The sequence below is a fragment of the Amia ocellicauda genome, chromosome 1 (genome assembly GCF_036373705.1).
Source record: "Amia ocellicauda isolate fAmiCal2 chromosome 1, fAmiCal2.hap1, whole genome shotgun sequence".
NCBI classification, from domain to species: domain Eukaryota; kingdom Metazoa; phylum Chordata; class Actinopteri; order Amiiformes; family Amiidae; genus Amia; species Amia ocellicauda.
Window position 1 is genome coordinate 44,353,576 of NC_089850.1, and position 24,344 is coordinate 44,377,919.

Here is a 24,344-nt window from a genome sequence, read left to right on the forward strand (position 1 = left end):
GGAAGATATTTTGTGTGAGGGCTTCATTGAAGATCTACAGGTAGACTTGATCTGATATTTGGAGCTTCAGTACTGATTTTCAGTTGAATACATTTTTGTCATTAAGGAAGTGTTTGTTACTGCTTTTCTTGTCCCAGGAAAACTGAATATTGGTATTTTTTCTTCCTGTATTGTTCTAATGAAATACACCTAGCTCAACTAATATAAACCAGATATTATAAATTCAAGGAAAAGTGTGAAGAATTAATTAACGAGACATCCACAGCGGTCTTTACGTGGCGTGGTCTAGCATTTCAAGATATTTAACATTTCGTCAGATGACCTATATGAGAAAAGACCCTCAATTTAGTCAAGACATTTCATTCTAAGTTTAGGTGTGTGTCTGAATTGTGTTTGAACTATTGTCATTCAGTTAATTTTAACCTGTGTTGCACTCTGGTTGCACATACGTGTAGTGGAAATGCCCAACAGATGCGTATTTCATTATTTTTAAATACTTTGTACCATGATTGCATGTAGCACAATTTTAAACAATGTGTATGGAATTGTTATGACAGTGTTCAGCTTTGTAAATGGTGTAGAATACAAAAAAATGTACATTGAACAAGCTCATCGGTTTGAAAATCAATGCACTCAATTTAATTTCAAGTGAAGGATGCTTATGAAGCTAATTAGCCTGTGTGAACATCTGTATTGTGAAAAACGCACACCTTGGAGCCATCCAAGTTGGCACAGGAAATGTACCATCGGCCATGATATTGCCCTCTTGAATGCTGACCAGATCCGAGCCAACCACAGCAATCCAGCTTGCAACCCATTGTGGACACACCTGGTAGGCAGTGAGCCGCCCCCTGCTTCAGTACCATAATGGCCCCCACGTTCCCTTTGTACCAAATTCATTTGCTGCATGATGCACAGTATTCAATGGTGGTTATTTCAACAAACCACTTCACTTTAAAAGCAGTCTGCACTTATATCTACTTCAAAATAAAGGGGTAGTCAATAGGCGGCCCACGGGCCAAATCCGGACCGGCAGACGCTTTTGACTGGACCGCGAAAATAATTTTAATTAACTTTTTATCACATATATATATATATATATATTATATAATGTTACGGAGGTTTGTTGCACTCAGTGCTTGTTATTATGTGGAACCTAGTCACAGCAATTCCTGTCTATTAGCCAATACGATGTGATATATTAATATGGATGTCCTATATAGAGCCCGTGTTCAGTCTGTCAGTGAGTTGATTGCGCGCAGGTTTCCTGTTGGGCGTCTCTGTGCACTCTGGACTAGGCAAGAGCGGCACTTTGTACTGTCAAAAACACAGCTATTCAGTTTTCCCGATTTCTATAAATAAGCAGCTAAAATGTGCATCGTTTGTCGTGTGGACAGATGTCAACCTCGCCTCTAAAATACAAAAGTGCGCACACACGACCGGGGGGTCAAGGTGCCTGAATAGCTTGTGTTCACCTAGAAACTCCTACATCAGGTGTGGAAACAGCTGATTTCCAGTGCAGACACATATTTCTAGCAGCAACACATTGAGAGTTGTGCTCCTCACCCGTTTCAATTACAGATACCCACCGAAACAGATCTGAGACTGACCAGCACCAGAAACTGCGTCTAGTTTGCATGTATAATGTTGGTTGATATGTGTTTTTCGCTGGTGATGTGTGGTTGTGATTGTGAAGCAAAGATATGTTTGATTCCAAATCTGCCTGATTTCATGGAGATTTTGAGCTGCTTTTTGACTTCGAAATGACTAACAATCACACATTTCAGGTCTCAGTTCCCAATCTTCTGGGGGACCCCCAGACCCCCCCGCCCTCAATTACTCAATCGTCTTTGCCCTCATTTTTCAACACTAAATTTGTGCAGTGCACAGTGGGACAGGGAGAATGGTAAACACTTGAATCTAATAATAGAAACTTTCAAGGATTTTGTCTTATCTTTATCTATACGACTACAATAATCTTTAACAAATTAAAATTTAAGTGGTCTGAACCCGTTTTAATACTTATACATTTATTTTATTATGTACATTTCATACCCCCTCCCCCCATGTCTGGACCTTGGCTATACCTTAACAAATAAATTTGGACCCTGACACAAAATAATTGACTACCCTTGACCTAGGCCTTCATAAGCCTCTAAAAACAGAAGTGTGGTTCCACCCCTCTCCACTTTCCTTTGCAGTATTTCTTTCCCATTATTTTTTCAAACATAATCAAATTCAGTGATGTCATTTCTACACTGATTTAATATACAAGAAATAAAGTCCTTTTGGGTAGACCATTTGTCTGCATGCTACCTCAGTGTAATGGTCTCATCTGAAACAAGGGATCTCACCAAATTCCCACCATGATATTTGGGTGTATTTGTAAAGGTCAACAATAATGAAAAATACAATAAGTAGCTTTTACCATCTTTATTAATAAATTTTCTAAGAATATAGTAAAATAAGTTATACATCTGACCTTTATTTTGTACACAACTTACCTTTACAATTAATATAAAGCAACAGCTTTGGGCGAGTGTACAATGTGTTCATCGTTCATGTAACTCGGAGATAAAACTGAAAACGGGGCTGCTTTATTGTTTTTGTTTGCATTTAATTAAACAAATATTTCCACAGGAAACTTAAATGAAACTTTGCATCATCAAAAAGCTTTTAAGAACATGGTTGATCTAAGAATTTTAAAAACAGAAAAACACACACAGACAATGAATTGTGTGATATTGCACAATAGGCCCCTGCACACTGCCAAGCCTCTTAATTTTCTTCATGAAATGATTACATTTAAGCTCATACATCATATGACAAGACACTGGTATTAGAATTGCTTTATTTTACCACAAAAAAATGGAAAACTGCAAAATTAAAAAACAAAAAATCCCAGAACAAAAAAACCTGCCTTGTTGAATATGGCATCATGCCACTACTGGAAACAGTTCATGGCCCGTTCTGCAGTCCTGTCTCCTCTCTGGGGACATCCTGCAGTGGCAGGCTGCCAGGGCCAGGAGGGTAGTCTCTATGCGCCATGCTGGGGTGGACAGGGGGCCCTGTGGGAAAGTCTCTGGGCCCCATGTGGTGGGAGGGAGGGGGCCCTGGATAGTCTCTGCTGCCTGGCGGTGGAAAGGCTCCAGGAGGCAGATTTTTGGGTGGAAACTGATAATCCCTTGGGCCGTGAGGGGCGGGTGGGTGGTCTCTCATTCCCGGGGGAAGATCCCGCTGTCCAAAAGGAGGTGGCGGTCCAGGGGGGTAGTCTCTGAGTGGAGGTGGGCCACGAACTGGGGGGGAAACCAGCAGTTAAACATGACAAAAATCACGATAATTATTGGTAAATCACCTATTCTATACATATATGTATAAAGATTAAATCTAATTTCACAGATTTCAATTACTGAAAAACAAAACTACTAAAAAAAAAAAAAAAGAAATACATCAAACTTCTGGATGGGAATGGCATGTTTTCAGAAACACAGTTTTACACTACATAGTATTTTAATAATGAAGTTCTTACTGTTGGGAGGTGGTCCTGCTCCATAAGGTCTGGGGCCATAGGGTCCCTTGTCCCTGGGGTGGGGGGGTCCATAACGAGGGCCAGGGCCCAGAGGAGCAGCATTCGGGTGCATCGGGGGATGTCCATTCAGGGGCCCCATCATGGGAGGGGGAGTAGGACCATTGGGGGAGAGAGGGAAAGGCCCTGCCATCGGTGGAGGCCCAAATGGTTTTGAAGGTGGTGGTGTGGGACCAGATGGTGGAGAACTGATGGGAGTCCCTGGAAACGATGGGGGGCCTTGAGACCTTGAGTTCACCTGCAAGAGAAAAGTAAGCCGTGGATAACAAATCGCAAATCCTAGGAGGACAGGTGCAGACCTCACAATTTCAATTCACACCATTAGAGATGCTATTAGAATTGTACTGCCAGCTTCACACACCAAGTCACAGATCTAGCTGCTGGGTCCAGAGGAACATCATCGAAGGAAGAACAGCATATTAAATATTTGTATAACGATGCCTTTCTCTTGACAGCAGACCGGTCACAAACCACATTAGGTAAAGAAGCACCTCAGTATGTTAGACAAGGTTATTACATTATTTAATTTTAACCCTCTTTTGAGGGCTATTACTTGCATTCTGGTTACTACCATTCAGTTAACCAAATCCAAAGTTCATGCACTGTTTTAGAAGGGAACTCCCAATGTAGCAGAACACAGGTAAGTGTTACTTGTTCTCCAATGCCTAACAGTAGGGCATAGCAATGCAGCACCATTACCAGAATGCAGATTAACACAGAACCCGACTGACAATTCTCACAAAGCCTCAGCTTCACTGGGTTTTGTGCTCTGCTTCTGGAACAAGTAAGTTTAGTTGCACCTCTTGCAGTACGTCAGTGAGAAGCCCTTCCGTTAAAACGGAAAACTAAAACACTTTGTGAGATGTGCCCATTCCTATGTAAACCAAGCACAGGAAGACACCAGAGAGATTCCTGACAGGCAGCAGCTGGAAGAACAGCTTTGTCTGACTGGCTCCAGTGCGAGTTAGATTGCCCAGTCAATCACACACAGACTGTGTTGGTGAACCCAGTCTCTCTAGCCTGAGCTCCCAGTATGCACATCATGCAGGCCCGCACACGCAGGACACGGGCCAGCCTGTATACTCACAGCCTCCGAGACTTCGGGAGGGGAGAGGGGGGGGGACTGGGACTGAGGCTCAGCTTGAGAACTTTGCTTTTGAGTCATTCAAAACGGAAAAGGAAACGTAAGTCGGGGGTTTACACAATGTTACTACTGTATTGATTTCTTTATGGTGTTTGATTTACTTGAAAGTAAATCGCAATTACTAGCATCTCCTCACTACTAGCCCTAAGTTAAATCCATTTAGAATAAACCTAAAAATCAACACAAACACAAAATGTCACACATACTACATCTTAGGAAGACCTGCAGTGTGGACTGAACATCTAACTTGTTACAGATTCCACTTCAGGAGAACTTTCCTTTATCAGGAAATGCAACGTTAAACAAACCCATTACTTATTTAAAGTTCAGTTACTAGTTAGATAAATGCTTTTATGGCTGCTTCGGTACTTCAAAATAGATAATGTAATTTTATGCTACCTGGAGAGGATTACTTTGGTTTTCGTTTTTGTGAAGTTGTCTTTCTGACTCCCTCACAGCAGTAGTTTTTTTTTTTTTAAGCAGGTCTACATTTTTATAAATTCAAGACAGAAACCACTAGCTTACCGATCCATCCAGACCACCAGGAGAAGAGGTTCTTGGTACACCAACCCCGGCATCTGGAACAGACAGAATTACCACAAGGTCAAGGGGAGGGGCTAGAAAATCTCTTGGGCTCAAGTATGGTAGGACAGGTAATTGGACAGGTGCTCATACCAGGCCTGGAAGAAAGAGGATGTCCCAGCTCAGAGAAGCGTCCCAGTGTTTCAGAAGGAGGTCGTCTCGGGCCAAGGTGGCTGTCTATTGTGCCAAATACAGACAATGATACAACTTAGTCAAGAGTTTCAATCTTTCTGTACATAGATAAGCGACATCTGCGCTCTGGTTATAGCTTCGCTGTGCACGACGACTCACCAAAGGCATCTCTGCGCCCCAGAGGAGCAGATGGGGGGCGACCCGGGCCCTCGATCATCAGAGGTGGCGACGGGGCTCCTCCACTCACTGGAGACGGACCATAGGAATCTCCTGTGTGAAGAATTTAACATACTGAGGAATCTCAAACAAATACACAAGCAGTCACTGACCTCCAGGTGCTGTGAAGTTGCAACACACGCCAGGGCAGGGGACTTACCTCTACGAACTGAAGGCATCTGTCTGTCTGGACGGCCAGGGGTCGGTTTGATGAGGGATGGTCTCTGGAGTTCTGTCACTTTGTCATTGACTTCAATCAGCCTGGCAAAGAAAGTGTTAAAACATTAACGCCAAGCCAATGAAAAAAAACAGTAAGAACTGAAGTTTCGCCCCTTAACCTGCCTCCCTCTCTGTGGAAATGTAGACTTCTGCTATAAAATCCATTACACACACCTTACACAGTTATGGGTGCTCCCACAATGACCAACTGAGCATGCCAGGCCTACCTTTACCTGTATTGTAAAGTACGTTACTCACTTCAGCCTGAGGTTAGCGGTGATTCTCTTCTCCTCCACCAGAGCTCTCTCCGAAGCACGAGCGTTAAGCTGTTTGAGATGGACAACATTAGACAGGGCTCCGCTTTCATCAAGAAACACACACTAGCTTCAGGTAATGGATTGGTACCAATATGTGACACTTACCCAGTTTTCGTGGGCTTTCTTTTCATGGGATGCAATCTAGGAAAAGGATAAATATCATTAGCTAAAGAAGCTCTAAAATGAATGAATGAATGTACATGGTGTGGCAGCACAATATGAAAACTGATACAGACACTCATTCACAACAGTTTATGAGTAAAGTGTTGTTAGCAAAAGGTCTTAAATGTTATCGCAGTTGACACTCGATAAGCTGTTCAACATACCTGGATTTTATAGGAGCGCTCGGTTTTCTGCAGCTCCTCTTCTACTTCCTGAATCCTTTGCTTGTAAGCCTTTAGCTCTTCCTCAGCTTGAACAGCTTTCCCACCCACCTCTGAGAGCTTCTGCTCCTTTTCCCGGCGCTCAAATTCCTCCTGTGTCAGTTTCCTGAAACACACAGGACAATGTTACCTTAATGTATATATGTGTATAATGTATATAACTATATGTATTACACATGCCTACAGCATTTTAGCTGCATAAACACAAAAATAAGTTAAACACATTTACCTAGAATAGCCAAAATCGGGTGATTTTGACCGGTCATTTAAATACATAATAAAATCAAATATAGCACATAATCCTGCCTTCCCTTTACAATACAGTCAGTCTGGCGCTCAAGTGGTGATCTCTACCCGTCTGTCTACAGTCTTTCATGTGCTTGAAAAACAAATGCATTGTACAGCATTACAGATGTTTTCTTACTGTAGTCACATTGAGTGGATACAGTGATTACCCCACAAATAAACATGGATTCAAAATGGAGACTGAAGAAAGCTCATTGGAAATGCCATGTATATGAACATGACTGATCATATTTCAATTTAAATACTACATTTGTGCTATGTAAATGTTGGATTTGATGTTCATGAATAAAACTTCTGAGTTTTATAAGATGGTTTGCCTTTGATTATCATTTCACAGCTGTTAAAGAGCTATCGGTTACAATGACCGGCTTGTGGGTAGTTCGAAATGTCGGCGCTTCTAGCGTTAAGCTACAAAGCATCTCGCACGTTTTTTTGTTACGGCTGTGTGACTGTGACCACAGAAGGAAATTAATTATCACCTTAACTAAAGGAAAGCTATCTCAATAAATAAATAAAACAAACAAACTAGGATTTGCAAGTTTATGTGATATTGGATGTTAGTTATTGGAGTGCATTTTTATTCCTCAAATCTAGATTAAATGGTTCATCTTGTTGTTAAAAGCAGACTCACTGTTGGAGCGCGTTCTCTTTCTGCTGGTACATCTCATTCATTATCTCCAGCTTCTGCTGAATGGTCTTGAACTGGTTCTCCAGGTGGCACTTCTCACCGGCCAGGGAAGCCTGGTCATGCTCCAGTTTCTTTATCTGTTCTGTAATGCAGACCATCATGATTCAGGGGCAGCAAGACACTCCTTATATTTGAAAACTGCAGGTCAGGTACTTTTACAATGTGAAATAAAAACTACACAAAGTAAAGCTCATACCTTCCAACTCGTGCCTGTCTTTCTCTTCAGACAGCAACTTTGTAAGGTAACGGTCTCGTTCCTCTTGCACTATTGTAAGAGTGGTCCTAACCTGTAGAACAACATTGGGAAGAGATACAAATAAGGTTCAACTTGCTCTTTAAAATATGCAACTGAATTAAATCTCTTCCACCAGGAACTGTTCAAATGTGCACTATATAAAGGAAAACCTTGCTAATTAAGTACAAGCATTAATCTGTAAATACTTTTCTAAGACAGCCCCTAACATCACATTCAATATATATTTTAAAAGGAATTTGAATACATTTATACAGAAAGCTTTACTTTACTTCAAACCAATAATAGGATGAAACTGCTCATCAATAGGTATAAATTTAGAATTACCCGTGAAACATCCATCATCTGCTTGATCCTGTTCCTCATCATGTCATTCTTGTCTGAAAAAGTCAAGCGGTAACAACCTTCATATTTTCTTTCTGCAAATTAAACTTCTGTGCAACACAGTATATATACATTTGAAAAATGCCTTTCTATATATTAAAAATAAGTAAGGTTTACCCTTCACACTAAATTGTAGGTTTAAGATTTGATCAATTCAACAACAAAAGTCTGTAAAAACAACTATTTCTTCAAGGTTGTCTCAAGGCTTAGAACTACCTGTTTTGGGTGAAATTTATAAATCTCTGTCTAATGATTTAATGGGAAATGTGGCAAACCGCCATTTACAACTTAAATGTTAATCATTATCATTAGTAAAATTTTATTTGAAAAACACCACATCATACTTTGTCAGTTTAAGAAATATTGCTGCCATGTCTCTTTTTACATGTCATTTGATGTGTGGAACTGAAAACACTTACCCAGGATTTCACCATTTGGCAAGTTTTGGGAATCTCCCTTCTGCAACTCAGCCGTTTCATATTTGGCTTCAGCCTCAAGTTGTTGCAGCTCAGCAATGCAGTCAGATAGAACCTGGAAATGGAACATCCAGTTACTCCAGAATCATATAGAATACAACCAACCTCATCTTATACAGTTTAACTCCTGCCAAACAGAGCACTTAATACTCAAGTTGGAGGAAAAAATAGCCTCTTTCCAACTATCTTCAGTGGAACACAGTTGTAACCTACCTCAATTTCGTTTTCTTTGTGAACAACAGTGTCTTCCAACTCCTTTTGAGACTTCTGCAATACTTTGATTTGTTCACAGAGTTCTCTGTGCTTTTCCTCCCAACCTTTGGCATCCTTCAATAGCTTTAAAACAATGGTAAAACAATATTAAAGATAAATGTATTGCTTTCAAATCCTTTAAACATTTCCCTTTGCTTATGGTCTTAAATGTACCAACTATATCCTCCCCCCAGTAAGCGTACATGTGCTTTCTCCACACAAACAAACAGAACATTTGAAAATGCAGTTTCAGTGTAAGGTCTTATTACTTTTTGTGGCATTTCATGTCATATCAAAGCACTTACTGCACAGTGGAGTGCAGTCAATCACAGAACAGTTAAGTTGATTACTTAATTTATTTCTTAGCAGACACCCTTATCCAAATAATCACCATGATGAAAGGTAGGCAAACCTACTACAGTCCAAGAGAATGAATGCCAGCTTTGCATTCTCCTACTTGTAGGCATTACCACAAGACAGTGCGCACATCACTTACGTTTTTCTTCTGATCTTTTAAGGTGGTATTTTCCTTCTGGAAAGACTGGACTTCAGCTTTCAATGCCTCCTCCTTTAGTCTGGCTTCATCTACAAGGGTTTGCAGCTGCAAGATAAAATAAGAGAATTAAAATTCCAAAATTACAATAAATTAAAATGCTCCAGTGAGTATACACTGTGCCATCATTTTACAGCAAGAACTATATTCCAGATTGAAGATGAATTATGGGCACCATTCTAAAGATACTGCTTCATTTCTGACTGGCTCAAAACGTATGCCTTTTTTACATGTCTTCTGCCATTCCCTCCTAGCTGAGCAGGGTGTGAAATATCCGAATGGGTGACAATTCAATTTGATGTCCTTCGTTTGGAAGAACAGCTTCGTTAAGACAATACTCCAACAAACGATACAGTATTCAGGTCATAGCAGAGTCACAATTTAGAGCTGTGTAGACTGATGTAATAAACAACCTCTTATCAATAAAACACTCGAGAAATATACATCTGCTGCACTGTAGGACCGATACCAAAACAAAGTAATAAATCAAAAAACACATACCTTTGACAGTTCAGCTCTGTTAGCTTCAATTATGCTTTGAAACTGGTCAATAGACTTTTTTGTTTCTGAGATCTGTTGAAAAAAAAAAAAAAAACATCTCTAGCATGAAGGGGACAAACTTTGGCTCACTAATGCTAGCACACCTGGGATATTGCAGTAAGAAGAATGCAATACACTGAAGTGAAAGACAACAATGATAATGCATGCGATCACGTACCAACTGAAAAGTCCATTCTATGCATTTGCCACATTAAAACATAACCTGAAAACGAAGGTATGCTCCAAATCCTGACCGAACCCCACTGACCGTTCGTTCTTGCTGGCGGTTTTTCTTCTTCTCTTCATCCACAGACTTATTCAATGCTCTGACCCTCTCCTTCGTCTGTTCATTTGTTTTCTGCAATTCCTTATACATTTCCTGTAGGAAAACAAAGATCAGTCAGTAGTCAAACACTAATGTGCTGAGGGATCGTGCTTACATATAAAAGTATAACCAGTCTTCTGTCCAGGATTCAAGTGAATTGACCCCGCATTACAGCTGCTGACACATTTACACTCCAGCATAGTGGAAAGATACTCATTATTTTCCTTAAATCAAACTGTGCAGAAGGTAACAGCTAATGGAGGAAAGTCTAAGAACACATTTGAAAATCGGCCAGAAGTAGGAACATGGTGGATTTGTTGCACTTCAACTGGATAATATCCATTTAAATGGGAAATGATCCAGGGTTACAGCTCTAGTTTACCATCAACAGATGACATTTGGTTTCTACATTAAAGCTCATGCTTTTCACAACACCTTACCTGGAGCTCCTTGTTCTCACGTTTTGCTGAAGAACTGGATTTTTCAGAATGTTTTAATTGCTCTGCACGTTCTTCAATCTAGAATTATCAAGCATAGGGGAAAAAAATCATGAGACAAAATACAAAAATACTAAGCAGGTATATTGTAGACATGCAAATCATGAACCTCAGCAAAGGATTACTCCCACTTACCTGTTTATTCAAGTCTGATATTTTGGAAAGGGCCTCAGATTTTTCATCCATGAGTTGCTTTATCTTTTCCACAAGTTGTTTTTCTGTCACTAAAAAAAAAAAAAGTTCATTCTTCAATATTTCTCTTAATTTCAAATGTAGATTACTGATTTGTATAAGAGCAAGTACATTAAACCATGTGTACAAAATATTTAAAACACTTACTTAGATATGTCCTACTCTTGACCTAGAAAGAAATTATAAAATGTTAATTGTCTATAATACATGCATAAATATTTTTGGAACAACCCATGTCAAAAAAGTATTTCAGAAACATTGAAATCAGCTTATACCTTATTTTACATCACCATGAAAAAATAGCCTGTGCACCAACTATTCAAATTCAGTCTAAGATTCTCTTCTCTTACCCAATTTAAAAAAATTAAAAATGGACAGGCAAGGTTTCAGCTCAGCTTCAATTTAGCCCCATGACCAAAAGAAGAACAGACAAGACTTAAACTTGAGATCTTTTGGGCCAATGGATTTAAACAGATATAGTAGACAGGACTCATCGCTGAAATAATATTTAAAACAGATAAGTTGACAACTAGCTTGGTTAAACTTACTGCAAGTAGCGTTCTCCAGAAGATGATGAGAAATGAGAGGACTCCCACCAAAGCGGTTACTACCACTGGCTCCCATGGCCACCCGTAGAAGTCTGGACCCGGCTGCCACTCCTCAGGCAGCGTCGCAATCAGCTGAAAAACAAGTCACATCCCAGATCAGCGCTCTGTCTGTCGGACAGTGTGAAAATGCATGATAAAAGTCTTGATACTACGAGGTGACCGAGGGGATCTACGGAATCAAGAAATAATTCAATCAGATGGAATTTCTTCAAGAATAATATGGAAAAGGGAATGAAGTGTAAGGAGAATCAATTACTTAACAAAACATTTGAACAGAAAAGGTTAACGTTTGTCCTTATAGTTGCATTTCGATGGTTAAATTGAAGCCAAATTACAAAAAACACATAATTGACCACTTACATAGTTGTTATAGATTAGAGTTGTACAGACAGACACATATTTAAGAAGTTCATTTTACAATACATGATCTACAAGTTTGTTTTTGTCACATTTGGCTTGTGTCAGCTTTGTCTAGGTGCCATAACCCTGTTATCCAAGCTGAAGGAATGTGTTCTCTGATCAGCATTTGGAATTGCAACAGGAGTGGCACACTGTGACATGTTAAGCACTGGGAGCGCTTCCAACATTCACAGCACATGTGAATTGGACTATGATCTGGACAGGATCTTTGAAGGCCAACAAAGATCAAGAACCTCTGAGCGGCAATCCAGTGAAATGACTCAAGAAGGTTTCAGACTGTCAACATGTGAAGGATTAAACTGTTTTAGCCGCCCTGTGTCATTCAAGATTAAGTGTGTGTCAACAGATTTAGCTGATGCCATATAGTAAAAAACACTGAATGTCTCAAAATATGAATTGCAAAAACTCCTTTTAGAACCAAGAACCCTTAATGTATACCTTATTTATGAATGTTTTAAAAAACTACTGCTGGGGGGGGACAGGGACGAAGAAAATGCAAGTTAGAGCAAATATCACTGCTATTACTTTCCTGGGGTTTGCATCACAACTGCAATACCTCTTTTAGTTCCCAGAAGTCCTCTGACAATAAAACAAAAGACTCTGCAGCTGTGTACCTTTTACATCACAACAAACCCTAGCAAAGACAACAAAGTGTCAATTTGCTCATGCTTCCTATAGATTAATAATGTGTGTCTGAGTCTAGCGTGGAGTGACCAATACAATAACTGACTGATGCAAGACATCAGCCTCTAGTTGGTATCCCACTTCATCACAAACCGCTGTACGACATACTCCTGCCATGAAACAGCAAACTTCAGACTTCAGGAAGCACATTGCTTATACTAAATGCACCTGAAGATAATCTCACATGTTTAAAAATATATAATAAATCTCATAACTTGATAAGGTTGTATTAACTTTAAACCCATGTCATATAAACAATTAGGAGACACAGCAAAGCTCCAAGTTATAAAGAGACTTTAATATATATTATTATATAAAATAGGGGTAAAAAAAGAGAATGTTCAACTAATAAACCGTTCTAATAAACAGATAATATAAAATATTATGTACAATAATGGTTACTCTGATTCCTGGAAAGGCAATGCCATTTCTTATGGCCATTCAGATGGGTAAGTATCCCTAAGTAAATTCAAAAGATTCAAATAAACTCCCAGTCTTTTCCCAGATCGTTTGTCCGGGGCTGAGGCTGCAGGCGTCTCCCACAAGCTGAAATGAGCCTCAACAAACTAACGGAGAGGAAACTATTTCATACGAGGAGGGGAATAGGGCAGCTGAAATATGTACATTTGAAATACGGCGCAAACATTTGAAAGCAGGTTAACAATAATAAATCGGTTACACACAAGCAATAACACGCTCTCTTACCATATGATTTTAAAACCTATTTGCTGTGCTAAGTTAAACTAATACTATCCACAGCCTTTCCTGTGTAACACAGACAGGACTGAAACGATGTTACACAAACATATCTCGCACTTACATCTGTAATTGTCTTTATGAGCAAGAAGTAGAAAGCAGTTCCTGGGTCCATCCCTGCAGAGGGCGAAGCGTCGACTCGTGTTAAATCCATGTTTATAAAACAAGATCTCACTCTTGCTGGCGGTTGCAAACTTTAAATAGTCTACAGATCCTGAACCCGGTAGCCGACAAGCATATGTTCTTCACAGCGACAGATCAAACTCTCTCCCTGGGATAACTGCGCCAAGTCTTGCCACGCCGGTAAATACAAGCCAATATAACTATTACAAGAACACAGTACTGCTGTATTTAGGCCTCGTTATACGGAAGGAATATGAACAAGTCTTGAGGTAGAAGTGGCAACACGATCTGACATCTACAGACTGATGCAAATTAAAAAATATCCACTGTATGTGGTCGGTCGGTCGGTCGGAACCAGACTTGGTAATGTTTTCCCTTCCCTGTCTGTGTGCAGTGAACGGCTGAACTTCAGTCTCTAGAACACGTCAACAATCCGCGGACCGTAGATATACTCGAAGAGCCGGCCTTGCACCGCGTTAACCCTGACACAGCCGCCGAGAGAAGTACAACAGCGCACTCGGTCACAGTGACGCCTGCAGGCCAACAATGGAGTTGTTTCTGTGCTGAAAATCCTGGACACGCCTGAAAACAATGTTCGCGGATCCACAGATATCTATGATCTCACAATAGACGCCCTGAGGCGCCTGGCTGCGCTATGCATGACGTCACATCTGATTGCAGAACGCCTTTCTCCACAAACTGCAGAAATCGACCTGATTGGATGACTTGATTTTGTATTATTTTCATATTATCATTCAGTTTTTATTTTTAAAATTGGAAATGTCAATCATTTAAGTTAGTTTATTGTGCATCATATTTGTTATAATAATTGATGCCATTACTTAATAAAGCATTGACACTGCTAAAGCATCTGTATAGAATTCTGTGTCTATGGACTTGACCATGCTGTTCACGGCTTCATTGTGTGATAAGTTGTTGTTCACCTCTGCTAACAAGGGGGCAGCAGTAGTTTTAATTCAGCTTAACATGTCCCTCTTGATCTGTATCTTCTCTTGTCCAAAATGCCATTTAATTAGGCTCACAATCTATAATCAGTCGATCACAAGTGCATATTGAAAAAAGATTTTGCGATTCAGAATTCATTTCTAGCGCTTTGAATATAAACCCTGAATTGATCAAATATTCTTAGACTACCGCTTTGAAGAACAGCCTGTTTACATATGTAAGATGTAATGTATTTGCCACGTCATGTGCTCAAATGGTCACCTGACCATATCCTGTAAGCACAAGTAGAACAAACAAACCATTTACTTCAAACATGACTACACCTATACATTTTAGATTACTAGGACTACTTAAAAGACCAGTCCATGCAAGAACAAACAGCCTAAACCAGTCTCTACCTTTAAACAGATATTACCATGTGTTATAATTAAATATTGACATTGTACTTACTATTTCAGTATATGCTCCCAAATATTCTTTAGCCAGAGTGAAATAGCCAAGCATTTCAGTAATGCCATGGAATGAATGATCACTTTCCATTTCATTGTTCTTTTCATCCTCAGGGTATTCAGGGGCAGCTGGTGAATCCAAAGAACCTAAAACAGATGTTATTTTTTAATTATTCAATCTTCAAATTAAATGAACATATAAAAAAACTATAAAGTGTAGTCTACAGGAAAGTCAGTAATTAACTCTAAGCCCCTGGTAAAACTACGACACATATTTCAATTAGTATTAAAATTACAATAAATACTTTAAAACAACAACATTTGGACTGACAACTCTAGTTATGCCTTGTGTATGTTGAACAAAGTAGAAAATTAATGATTTATACAGTTTCTTACATGAAAGTGCCTTGAGCCAAATCATTAATCTTTAATAATATACGGATGTATCTATGAAAGGATACCTGAAAGGGAGTGCTCCATATTAAAACCTAAGCCCACATCCATGGGGCTTTCTAGAGTGGCTTGAGGGCTTTTCTGAATATCTTCAATGTCCTCAATGAAATGGCTATCTTTGTTTCTGTTGAAGTGACCTCCATCCTCCTCGAAACCAACATCTGCCCCACTGTGTGAGTTTGGCAGAGCAGACTCTTGTGGCAAAGGCTTCTCACTGCTCTCATGTGGTCCCGGTGACGGCTCCTGTGCGTCAGGTTCGGATCCCTCGTTAGACAGCGTGTGGTTGTCTGCCAGTGTTTCAATATCTGCCTCAACCTCTGAACCTGCCATATCTTTTGAGAGCAAAATAAAAAGAAGAATCACACCAGGGTTAAGAAAATCAGTTTGTTGATGGGTTACTTGACTGCTTCCGAAGATAAAGATGAATAAAATATTAAATGAGGAGAATATTTTCTTTTAGCAGTGACTCAGCAAATGCATCCCAGCACCTGCTTGAATGTCGTAGGATATTTTGTTGAAACTTTAAATATCACCACCAATAGCTCAACTATAATTTTACTTAAACAGTGTGAAATGCATACAGACCCTTAGAACTTCTACTGTAATCTTAACATGTTGGATGTAGTAAGATGCTTTTGAAACATGATTTTATTGGTTAGTAGAAATGGAAAAGATACAAACTAAATAAATAAATTTATTCATTAGATTAAATAAAATGTCCAAAACTAAGCCATGATTTATTTTCAGAAACAAAATGAAGTCACAGTGCATTTATATATAAAGTGTCCACATTCAAGCACATCAGTTGCATCTTCTGATACAGTTTTTGGATCCTAGATCCAGTATAAGCGGTATATATTTTTTTTAAGAATGAAAACCTGGTTAGAATGAAACATACCAGTCAGATAGTGACCAAACTTGTAATTATAGTAGCAAAAAAAGTAGACACCAGAAATACATAAACCTTAAAAGAATCCAAGGATAACTCTAAACTCTAAAAGATTCAGTAGATCTGTGGATTAACAACTAAACTCGTTATATCAAGACCCGTTAGCTTGTATAAAGGAACTGAATAGCTGAAATCAGGATGCACAGCAAAATATAAAAAATGACTGGATAAAAGTGGGGTCTCTGCAATGCAGTTATTTCAACTTTCTGTTAAGAACAAACAAATCCATAAAACAAGGCAGCAACTAAAACAACATATACTCATTACATTACCTGAATGTGGCTCAGATGGAGTCTCTTCGGGAGGTGGCTTCTCAGAGACCAGTGGAGCACTGTCACTCACTGTTGAATACTTCTGTCTGAGCTGGAAAGCCAGCTCTTGGAAGTCATCCAAGATTGCTGCTTCTTCGTCAAACATGCTTCCATCCATTTGCTGCAACTCTCCATTCTTCATCTCCCGTGTATCCAGCATCCTCTCAATTTCATCCAGGATGCTGCTCTCAGAAGACTCCAAGATGCTGTCCAAAGCCTTTTCAATATCCTCTGTGATATCAGTTGTCTGCCTGGCTGCTTCCAACTCCAGCTCCAGGTCTTGGAACAGGGCCTCCACTTGAAGGACTTGCCGAGAGCCCAAGTATTTTTGGAAGCGCTCCATGTGTTTCTCATCAAAGTGTCCTCTGAGAAGAGTAAGTTGTGTTATGCTGTCACCGTATTCCAACTCCTTACTAGGTTTGGTCTCCTTCACATGTTCTTTATCTTCATTTTCAGTTGGAAGTCCAGCCAAAGAGTCTGGTTTATCATCAACATTTGTTGATTCAAGATCTTCCAACTGGATTTCCTCTGATACAGTAACACCAACATCAGGGTCAGTAGCGTTCACATTATCTGCAGAATCTGTGTTATTTCCTATGCCCACCTCGATATCTTTATTTGTTTTGGCTTGCTTAGTTTCTACATAACTGTCATTCACAGCCTGGTGTTCTTCCAGATCCTTAACTTTAGAAGCAGTTTCCTTGGTGGCTTCTTCAACCAAATCTGCCTCTACCTCCGTCAAAATATCTGGGTCTTTTTCATCTGCCTCTACATGTAAATTTTCACTTTTTGAAGTTAAGGCATTTTCATCTTCAAGCAATTCTTCTTCTTCCTCCTCCTCATCTCCTGTATATTCTGAATCCTCTACCTCTGTGGAAGATGGCTCTTCGAGGTCTGGATCAGGCAAATCCTCATTAATATTTTCGGTCTGTTTAACCACTTCCTCATCTAGGTCCACTTCTAGTTCAGGGTCAGACTCTTCTTCAGCCAAAAGCTTGTGGCCAGCGTCTACATATTTTGATTGATTACTTATCTCAGTTACTTGATCCAAGTCATTGCCTTTAATAGTTTCTGGTGATTCTTTATTCAATTCTTGCTCTGGAATCATGGCTTTTTCAGAGACGTCTTCAAGAGTTCCATTTTCTTTTCCTTTAACAGTTTGGTTTTGCTCAGAATTATGTTCACTGGATACAACGTTTTCAAAATGTTGATTTCCTTCCATACTTTGGATTTTTAAATCTTCTTGGTGTTCTTTTGCTGGGTCTTTCCTTGAGTTTTCAGAGATATTTGCAGACTCACCTACTTGTTTATCTGTTACTTCAAGAGTTTGGTCTGAATTTTCTGACAGCTTTTCAGGATCAAGTATTTTTTCTTGATCTGAATCCGCTTTTTCTTCATCCACCATATCTGTATTTAATTTGCCTTCATCTGTAGAGGGCGTTACTTCTTTTGCGGTCTCTACAGATAAAGATCCATCTGTAACACTATCAGGCTTATGATCTGTATCGTCATTAGGTATGTCTTGTTCATCAACAGATTCTTCTGGAACATGCACCCGTTCCTCATGATCTTCCTTAATGTCAGAGCCTAAAAGGTATACAGTGTCCTCATTTGACTCCTTCATTTCTTCTATCCTTTCATTATCAAAATTGTCTTCCTCATCCTCATCATCCTCCTCTAAACTGGTAACCTGGTTTGTCCTTTCTCCACCACTGACAATAGCAAAGACAGTATCCCCCAGTGATGTCCACATGCTTTTGTCTTCTTCAGTTCCTTTGTCATCTGTGTCCCCTTCAGATTCCTCTTTAAATTCCTCAGGTGCATATTCTTCACTTTCGGGACGGTCTGCCTTTATAGCAGATTCTGAAGTGTCATCTTCATCAGATTGCATTTCATTTGGTGGCAGTGGTCTTTCCTCACTGTATGATAATAACGGTGTTACTTCCAAATCCCCATCCACGTGGTCCTGCTGCATTTCCACAACATCTTCATCCTCAAAATCATCATATACTGTGGTCACTCTCCGAGTATTTTCATCATCTGAGATAACTGCATCAAAGGTGGACCCCAGGTTAGTTTTCAAATTGGAAGCATTTTTTTCTTCTGCAACATGATCTGTATCTTCAATCGAAGGCACATCCTCTTTGGACAAAAGCTCATTTTCCTGTATCGTGTGATCTTTGGCATGGTCTTCTTCTGGTGCAATACTGTCTGCTGAAGTTCCTATGTGCTGATCTTCTTTCAGACCATGCTTTATTTTTTCAGTTGTGGCTTCAATTGGAGCATCATCTCCTTGTGACTTTGTGTCTGGTATCTCAGTCAGCTTTTCAGAAGTCAGCTCAGGGGTTTCTGTAGTTCCTAAATCAGTCAACTCTTTATCCTCATTAACAATCTCTTTCCCGATCTCCTTGTCTAAAACTTCATCGCTGCTTTCATCAGGCAAGGGCTGTGGTTCACTGCCAGTGGCTTCCTTCACATCATTACTTTCATCAGGTGACAATACTGTAAGTGTTTCTTCCAGTTCACCTTCCTTGCTCTCAGCAGTGCTACTTTGTGCCTCCTTCTCCTTTACTGATGTCTCTTGACCTGAAGCATCACTCTCTCCTACTAATCCAGAAGCGCCCAAAAGTTTATCAATATCGTAATTATCAAATTTGTCGAATCCGCCATCAAAACATACAAAATCGGTTTCCTGAAAATAAAATTAAAATGAGTAAATTAGATATATTTTTTTAAACAGACAATATTTTAACCATAAGCAACGTGTCTTCCGGTGCTTTCAAACTGTCGTGCTAAAATGTCTTTGAAAGTTGTTGTTTTTTAAATAGATACAATTGTCTTACAGTGATGAAACGTGGTCAATAAGGTTATAGAGTTGAGCACTGTAAAGAGCTGGAATGTGAAATATGCAGTCAGGTGAGACCAATCTAACTATCAGACATCATGTACACAACACTTAAACCATCAAACATACATGCTGCAGAACCATGCTATTTCTACTTTTAACATCTTGAGCTGTAGCTGTAGTTGTAACTGGAAATGTTATAAGCTGATGATGCATGCATAGGTCACAAAAATCATGAAGTTCTATTAACTCACTTCTGCTGGCACCTCCAATTCCTTTTCAGTGTAAATATGATTGATTTCAAGCAGGTCCTTAGGGAAATAGCCAAATCTACTACCAACCTAAAGGCAACAGACAGAAAAAATTATACATTACACAAATGATCCAACACAAGGTTTAAATAACACCCCCCCCCCCCCCCCCCCCCAAGGCTTAATCAAATCTAATCTGATACTACTAACTGATCTCTACAAACTCTGAAATAAATGTTCCCAAGGGCAAACACTGTGATATTGCCAACTGTATTTGCATATTTATATAGCACACAAAACCAAGCCACAGTTAGCAAATGTACACCAACAGCAAACTCTTAATCTAAATTAAACCTAAATCTTTCAGGTCCAGAGACATTGAAGATCATATCAGAAATGCATTGAAAAAGTGGCCAAAACATATATAAAATATATGTACAGTTGTAGTGGAAAGCATTCACATCCTTTATTAAAAAAATGTTTTTCATTTAAGTAAGTAAACATTGTTCATTAATTTATACTTATCGATCTATGGTGTGGCAGTCAAAAGCTAACACACCCCATCTTAACTGCATTCTGTCAGCTACAATCTTACCAGTTGAATAAGTCTTGAAAATACTCATAATATAGATCATTGATAATGTATTTGAAACTATTTTGAGTACATGAATAAATGAATAACATTGTTTCATAGAGTGTGAATGAATACTTTCAACTACAGCTTTATGTATGTATATTATTTACTGTACCATATCCACTGAAACAAAGAAAACTAAAAGTACTTGTGCATGATCCCCGATGACATTTCCCTGCTTGGCAGTCTGACTCATATTGAATTTACACAGGCAGGGCCTACTGCAAGCCTCTGCACACTGAGCTGGCTACAGTATCTGATGGAATGAGCCATCTGTATAGCATTACTTCAAAGACTATCATATCAATCTGTTTACGGGGAAAAGGTGTCCATCCCCAAGATCCCTTTCTGTATTGCATTTGGTTCATTTCAAAAATCACCAGCCCTTTCAAAATCTACAATTTGCAAACAAAGAGATGCAGGTACCTGATTACAACAAGATAATATAAGAAACAGACTATAGATTCTGAAATAGATCCTAAAAACATGAATTCTTTATTTTCTATTGTGTATTTAAATTCTATAGCTACTATATTTAATAATTCAGATTACTTATTTTTTTACTGCAGCAACTTTCAAGGTTAAACCTATGTCATGGACGGCAAAGAGGTCATGACTATAATAATAAAATCAAGTGCATCAGAACACAGTGCTAATACTTAATTTAGACCATGTTGAAGCATATATGGGCTTAATAGTGGGGGTGAACTATCACTTATTTTCATTGTGGGACTTGATTTCCTCTTCTCTTTGCTCTTCCAAGTTGTGCCATGGCCTGACCTTGCTTTAAGTTGATTTGATATGATCAGATGCCTTTGTAATGCCTGAAGGCATAATTCAAGCACTGCTAGGCTAGCCTATATGTTGTACTCTAAACTACATTTGCAAAATACACTATACAATTGCATTGTATGTTCACTCTAGTATGTTGTAGTTGTAATATATATATATATATATATATAATATGTTCTAAACTACTTTTTATCGGCTACAATTCTGATCTTCAGTGTGGAGCTCTATCACAATACATAATTAAAATATAAATATAAGCAGATACTCACACTTCCTGCCCACATATCAGTCCTCCTCCCAGAGAGCTTATAATACACATATATCGTCTCTCCTTTTTTAAATGTTAAAAACCGACAATCAGGGCCAGAAAAATCCCGTGCTGCTTTCCCTCGGCACATTAACACTAGAAAAATAAAAATAAAATTTTAAGACATAAGTGAGTGTATTATTATACAGAGGGATAAATATAAGGTTTTATTTGTCTAACATATGTATACAGTTTCTATTTATTCTGTAGGACTACAGACACCCATAAAACTAACAATACAACCAATAAATCTAGTATAGGTCATGTGGCCACATGACAAGCAACCAACAACTGTATAGTACATCATAGGAGTATAGTAGTTTTTGTTCATTAAATACCAAATATTTAATTAATTAAAGAAAAAATATAAAGTTACTAGGAATATGTGGATAGGTTAAAGACAAAAAACTTTGATTGAAAAATAATTTAAAAGAAAATATGAAATCAGGGAAAGGTTGTCTTTTAAACTATAGTTATTAAAGAAATATGATTCTCATGATCTGGTTATAGATCTTTTGAGGAGGCCAGAACTGCTTTGTATCCCATTGAAAGTAATTAAATCAAAACACATACATTTTTACACTCTCTATCAGGATTAATATGTCTTAGATTTGGCAGCTCATAGTCAATCACAATATTTAACCCTAACTGGAGTGAGCAAAGATTTGTTTACTAAGCACGATGATACAAGAGCTTTAGTCTCTTTATCACATTTGTTCATCATCACAAAAAAATAAAAATAAAAATTATATATATATATATATATATATATATATAAATATAATTGCATCTCCCAAATAATTAGAGAAATGCAATATTTTTAATTGCTAAACACTACAGCAGCCAGTCAAATCATTGGGCTACTATACTGTACTCTAATCTCACATATGATATATTTTCATGACAATAAGAATCAGGACAGATACGCAAAGCAGCAAGACTTATTTCGTTTATTACACCGGGAGAACTGTTTTACAATTGTCCTTATCTGCTTTTAGGTTCAGACAATGCAATCAATGCAGGCAATTTGAAAGTGTTTATATTCTACTATCTCTCTCCATCATGTTTTATAAGATTTGCCCACTGGCAAAGTGACACTGGCTTATTTTCAATTTTAGGTGGCATGATGAGGTAAAAGCTAGAATCATAATCAATAATAATAATAATAATAATAAATGTAGATGGTTCTTATAAAAAAAAAAAAACACTGCTACTTGATATTGCAAATTAATGCAAACTTTCAACAATAATATTGCTTGTCTGAACAAAAAAGCACAAAACGACTATGTACTGTAAACAAAACGAGAGCAAACAACACAAGTCGCCGCCAGGGAATCTGTCCGAAATAGCTCATGTGTTTTCACCGCGTAGTAAGATGTGTTAATAATACATGTATGATACATGCACAAGCGAAACTTGTGTCACAGATAACTCTCCGTTAAACTAAGTGCCAACAGGTCAAAGCCGACAGCGGCGCGTAGGGGCATCTCCTTTTCCAGGGAGGTCCTCGACTCGGACATCTCACAAGAGAAACGACAACACTTACTGCTACATTCGTCGTCGGTGCATCGCTTGAAGTCGGAAAACCTCCTGTCCACGACGTTTTTGGATGCGGATACAATACAAAGTAGAATAAGCAGATAGAGATGCAAGGCGATAGCAGCCATGACGGCAGGCTATGGCTGGGATACTGGCCGCGCAAGCGCACAACGGGCCGACACGTCAGCAGAGCCGCAGGGCTGGACAGGGATGCAGGATGTTCTTGGAGGATGTGGGACTGGAGGGGGTCGGAGTGTCGAGTTACAAACATGAAACCCACCGGGAATTGGATTTAAAGAGCCACGGACTTTTGGGAATAGGAGAGTACAGACAGATTTTTTTATTTTTTTCCCAGAGTTATACAAAAGATTATTTGAAATATGAATCTATATTCTTCGAACCGGTATGTGTGTCAAGGCCAGCAGAGTCCACAGTGAAGCTGTCCCCCCTCCCGGTGCGCGGTTTCGAATAGAACCTTCCAGAGTCTGGAGTTCGGATTCCGATGACACGGGACGCTGCCTTGTTGCAAACAGAGACCAATCAGAGCCAGAATAAGGGATGTAGTTGTATAACTTCCATACAACTACAAGATCTGGCTTTTAAAACCAGTAGATCCAGATAAAGTGTTAGTAAGTCTAGGTACATAACGTAGTTATGGATACATGAACAGTGCATTGATTACTGAGGTTCCAGGTTCCTCTGTGTTTAATCTGACATGGCATGACGCACCTTTCTTCTAGCAAAGCCACATCAGATGCAGAATTATTCAGATGTGTGTGTGTGTGTGTGTATATATATATATATATATATATATATATATATATATATATATATATAGTGTATACATTTTTTTTACTTTTGTGAAATTAGCGATTATTGTTTTATTTATATTTTGACAGTCTTTATCTTGTAGAACTGAAATATTTGTGAGCAAATAATTACTCGACATTTATACTGCACCAGACCTAACCTGCAACAAAGCAAAGTGAATGGTCTGTATTTGAATATTTAAATAGATTTTAAATCTGAAGATACCTTCTCTGTATGTGATTTTTTCATGATACTAGATATATCTTATGGTAGTAATATTATGCAGGTTAATATCAGTGATAGTTTGTAATTGAAGTAGTAATAATTAAGTAGTATGATTTAGGTTAGGAGTAGTGTGATTCAGTAATAAGTAGGTTAGTAGAGCTAGTATAGCAGGTATGT

General features: G+C 38.7%; 1 protein-coding gene across 3 annotated transcripts; it reads right to left on the reverse strand.

Annotated features, from left to right (window-relative positions):
• Positions 1-2,418: 2,418 nt before the first annotated feature.
• On the reverse strand, positions 2,419-23,522 carry mia3 (MIA SH3 domain ER export factor 3). Of its 3 annotated transcripts, XM_066706234.1 has the most exons (28): positions 23,140-23,331; positions 21,556-21,689; positions 19,864-19,950; positions 16,726-19,456; positions 15,513-15,836; positions 15,053-15,198; positions 11,594-11,725; positions 11,193-11,214; positions 10,989-11,077; positions 10,797-10,874; positions 10,300-10,410; positions 9,993-10,064; positions 9,435-9,539; positions 8,900-9,022; positions 8,630-8,741; positions 8,154-8,206; positions 7,770-7,860; positions 7,517-7,655; positions 6,523-6,685; positions 6,302-6,337; positions 6,138-6,205; positions 5,821-5,921; positions 5,604-5,714; positions 5,406-5,489; positions 5,256-5,308; positions 4,674-4,739; positions 3,530-3,824; positions 2,419-3,296 (listed from the first exon to the last, which is right to left on the reverse strand). In XM_066706234.1, exons 1-28 carry the CDS (start codon positions 23,258-23,260, stop codon positions 2,959-2,961), a joined length of 5,985 nt encoding a protein of 1,994 aa, XP_066562331.1. In that variant the 5' UTR covers positions 23,261-23,331; the 3' UTR covers positions 2,419-2,958. The 3 variants fall into 3 exon arrangements, with proteins under 3 accessions (XP_066562331.1, XP_066562323.1, XP_066562340.1); XM_066706226.1 differs by lacking the exon at positions 21,556-21,689 and having other exon boundaries at positions 23,140-23,522; XM_066706243.1 differs by lacking the exons at positions 4,674-4,739; positions 21,556-21,689 and having other exon boundaries at positions 23,140-23,521.
• Between the last annotated feature and the right edge of the window lie 822 nt (positions 23,523-24,344).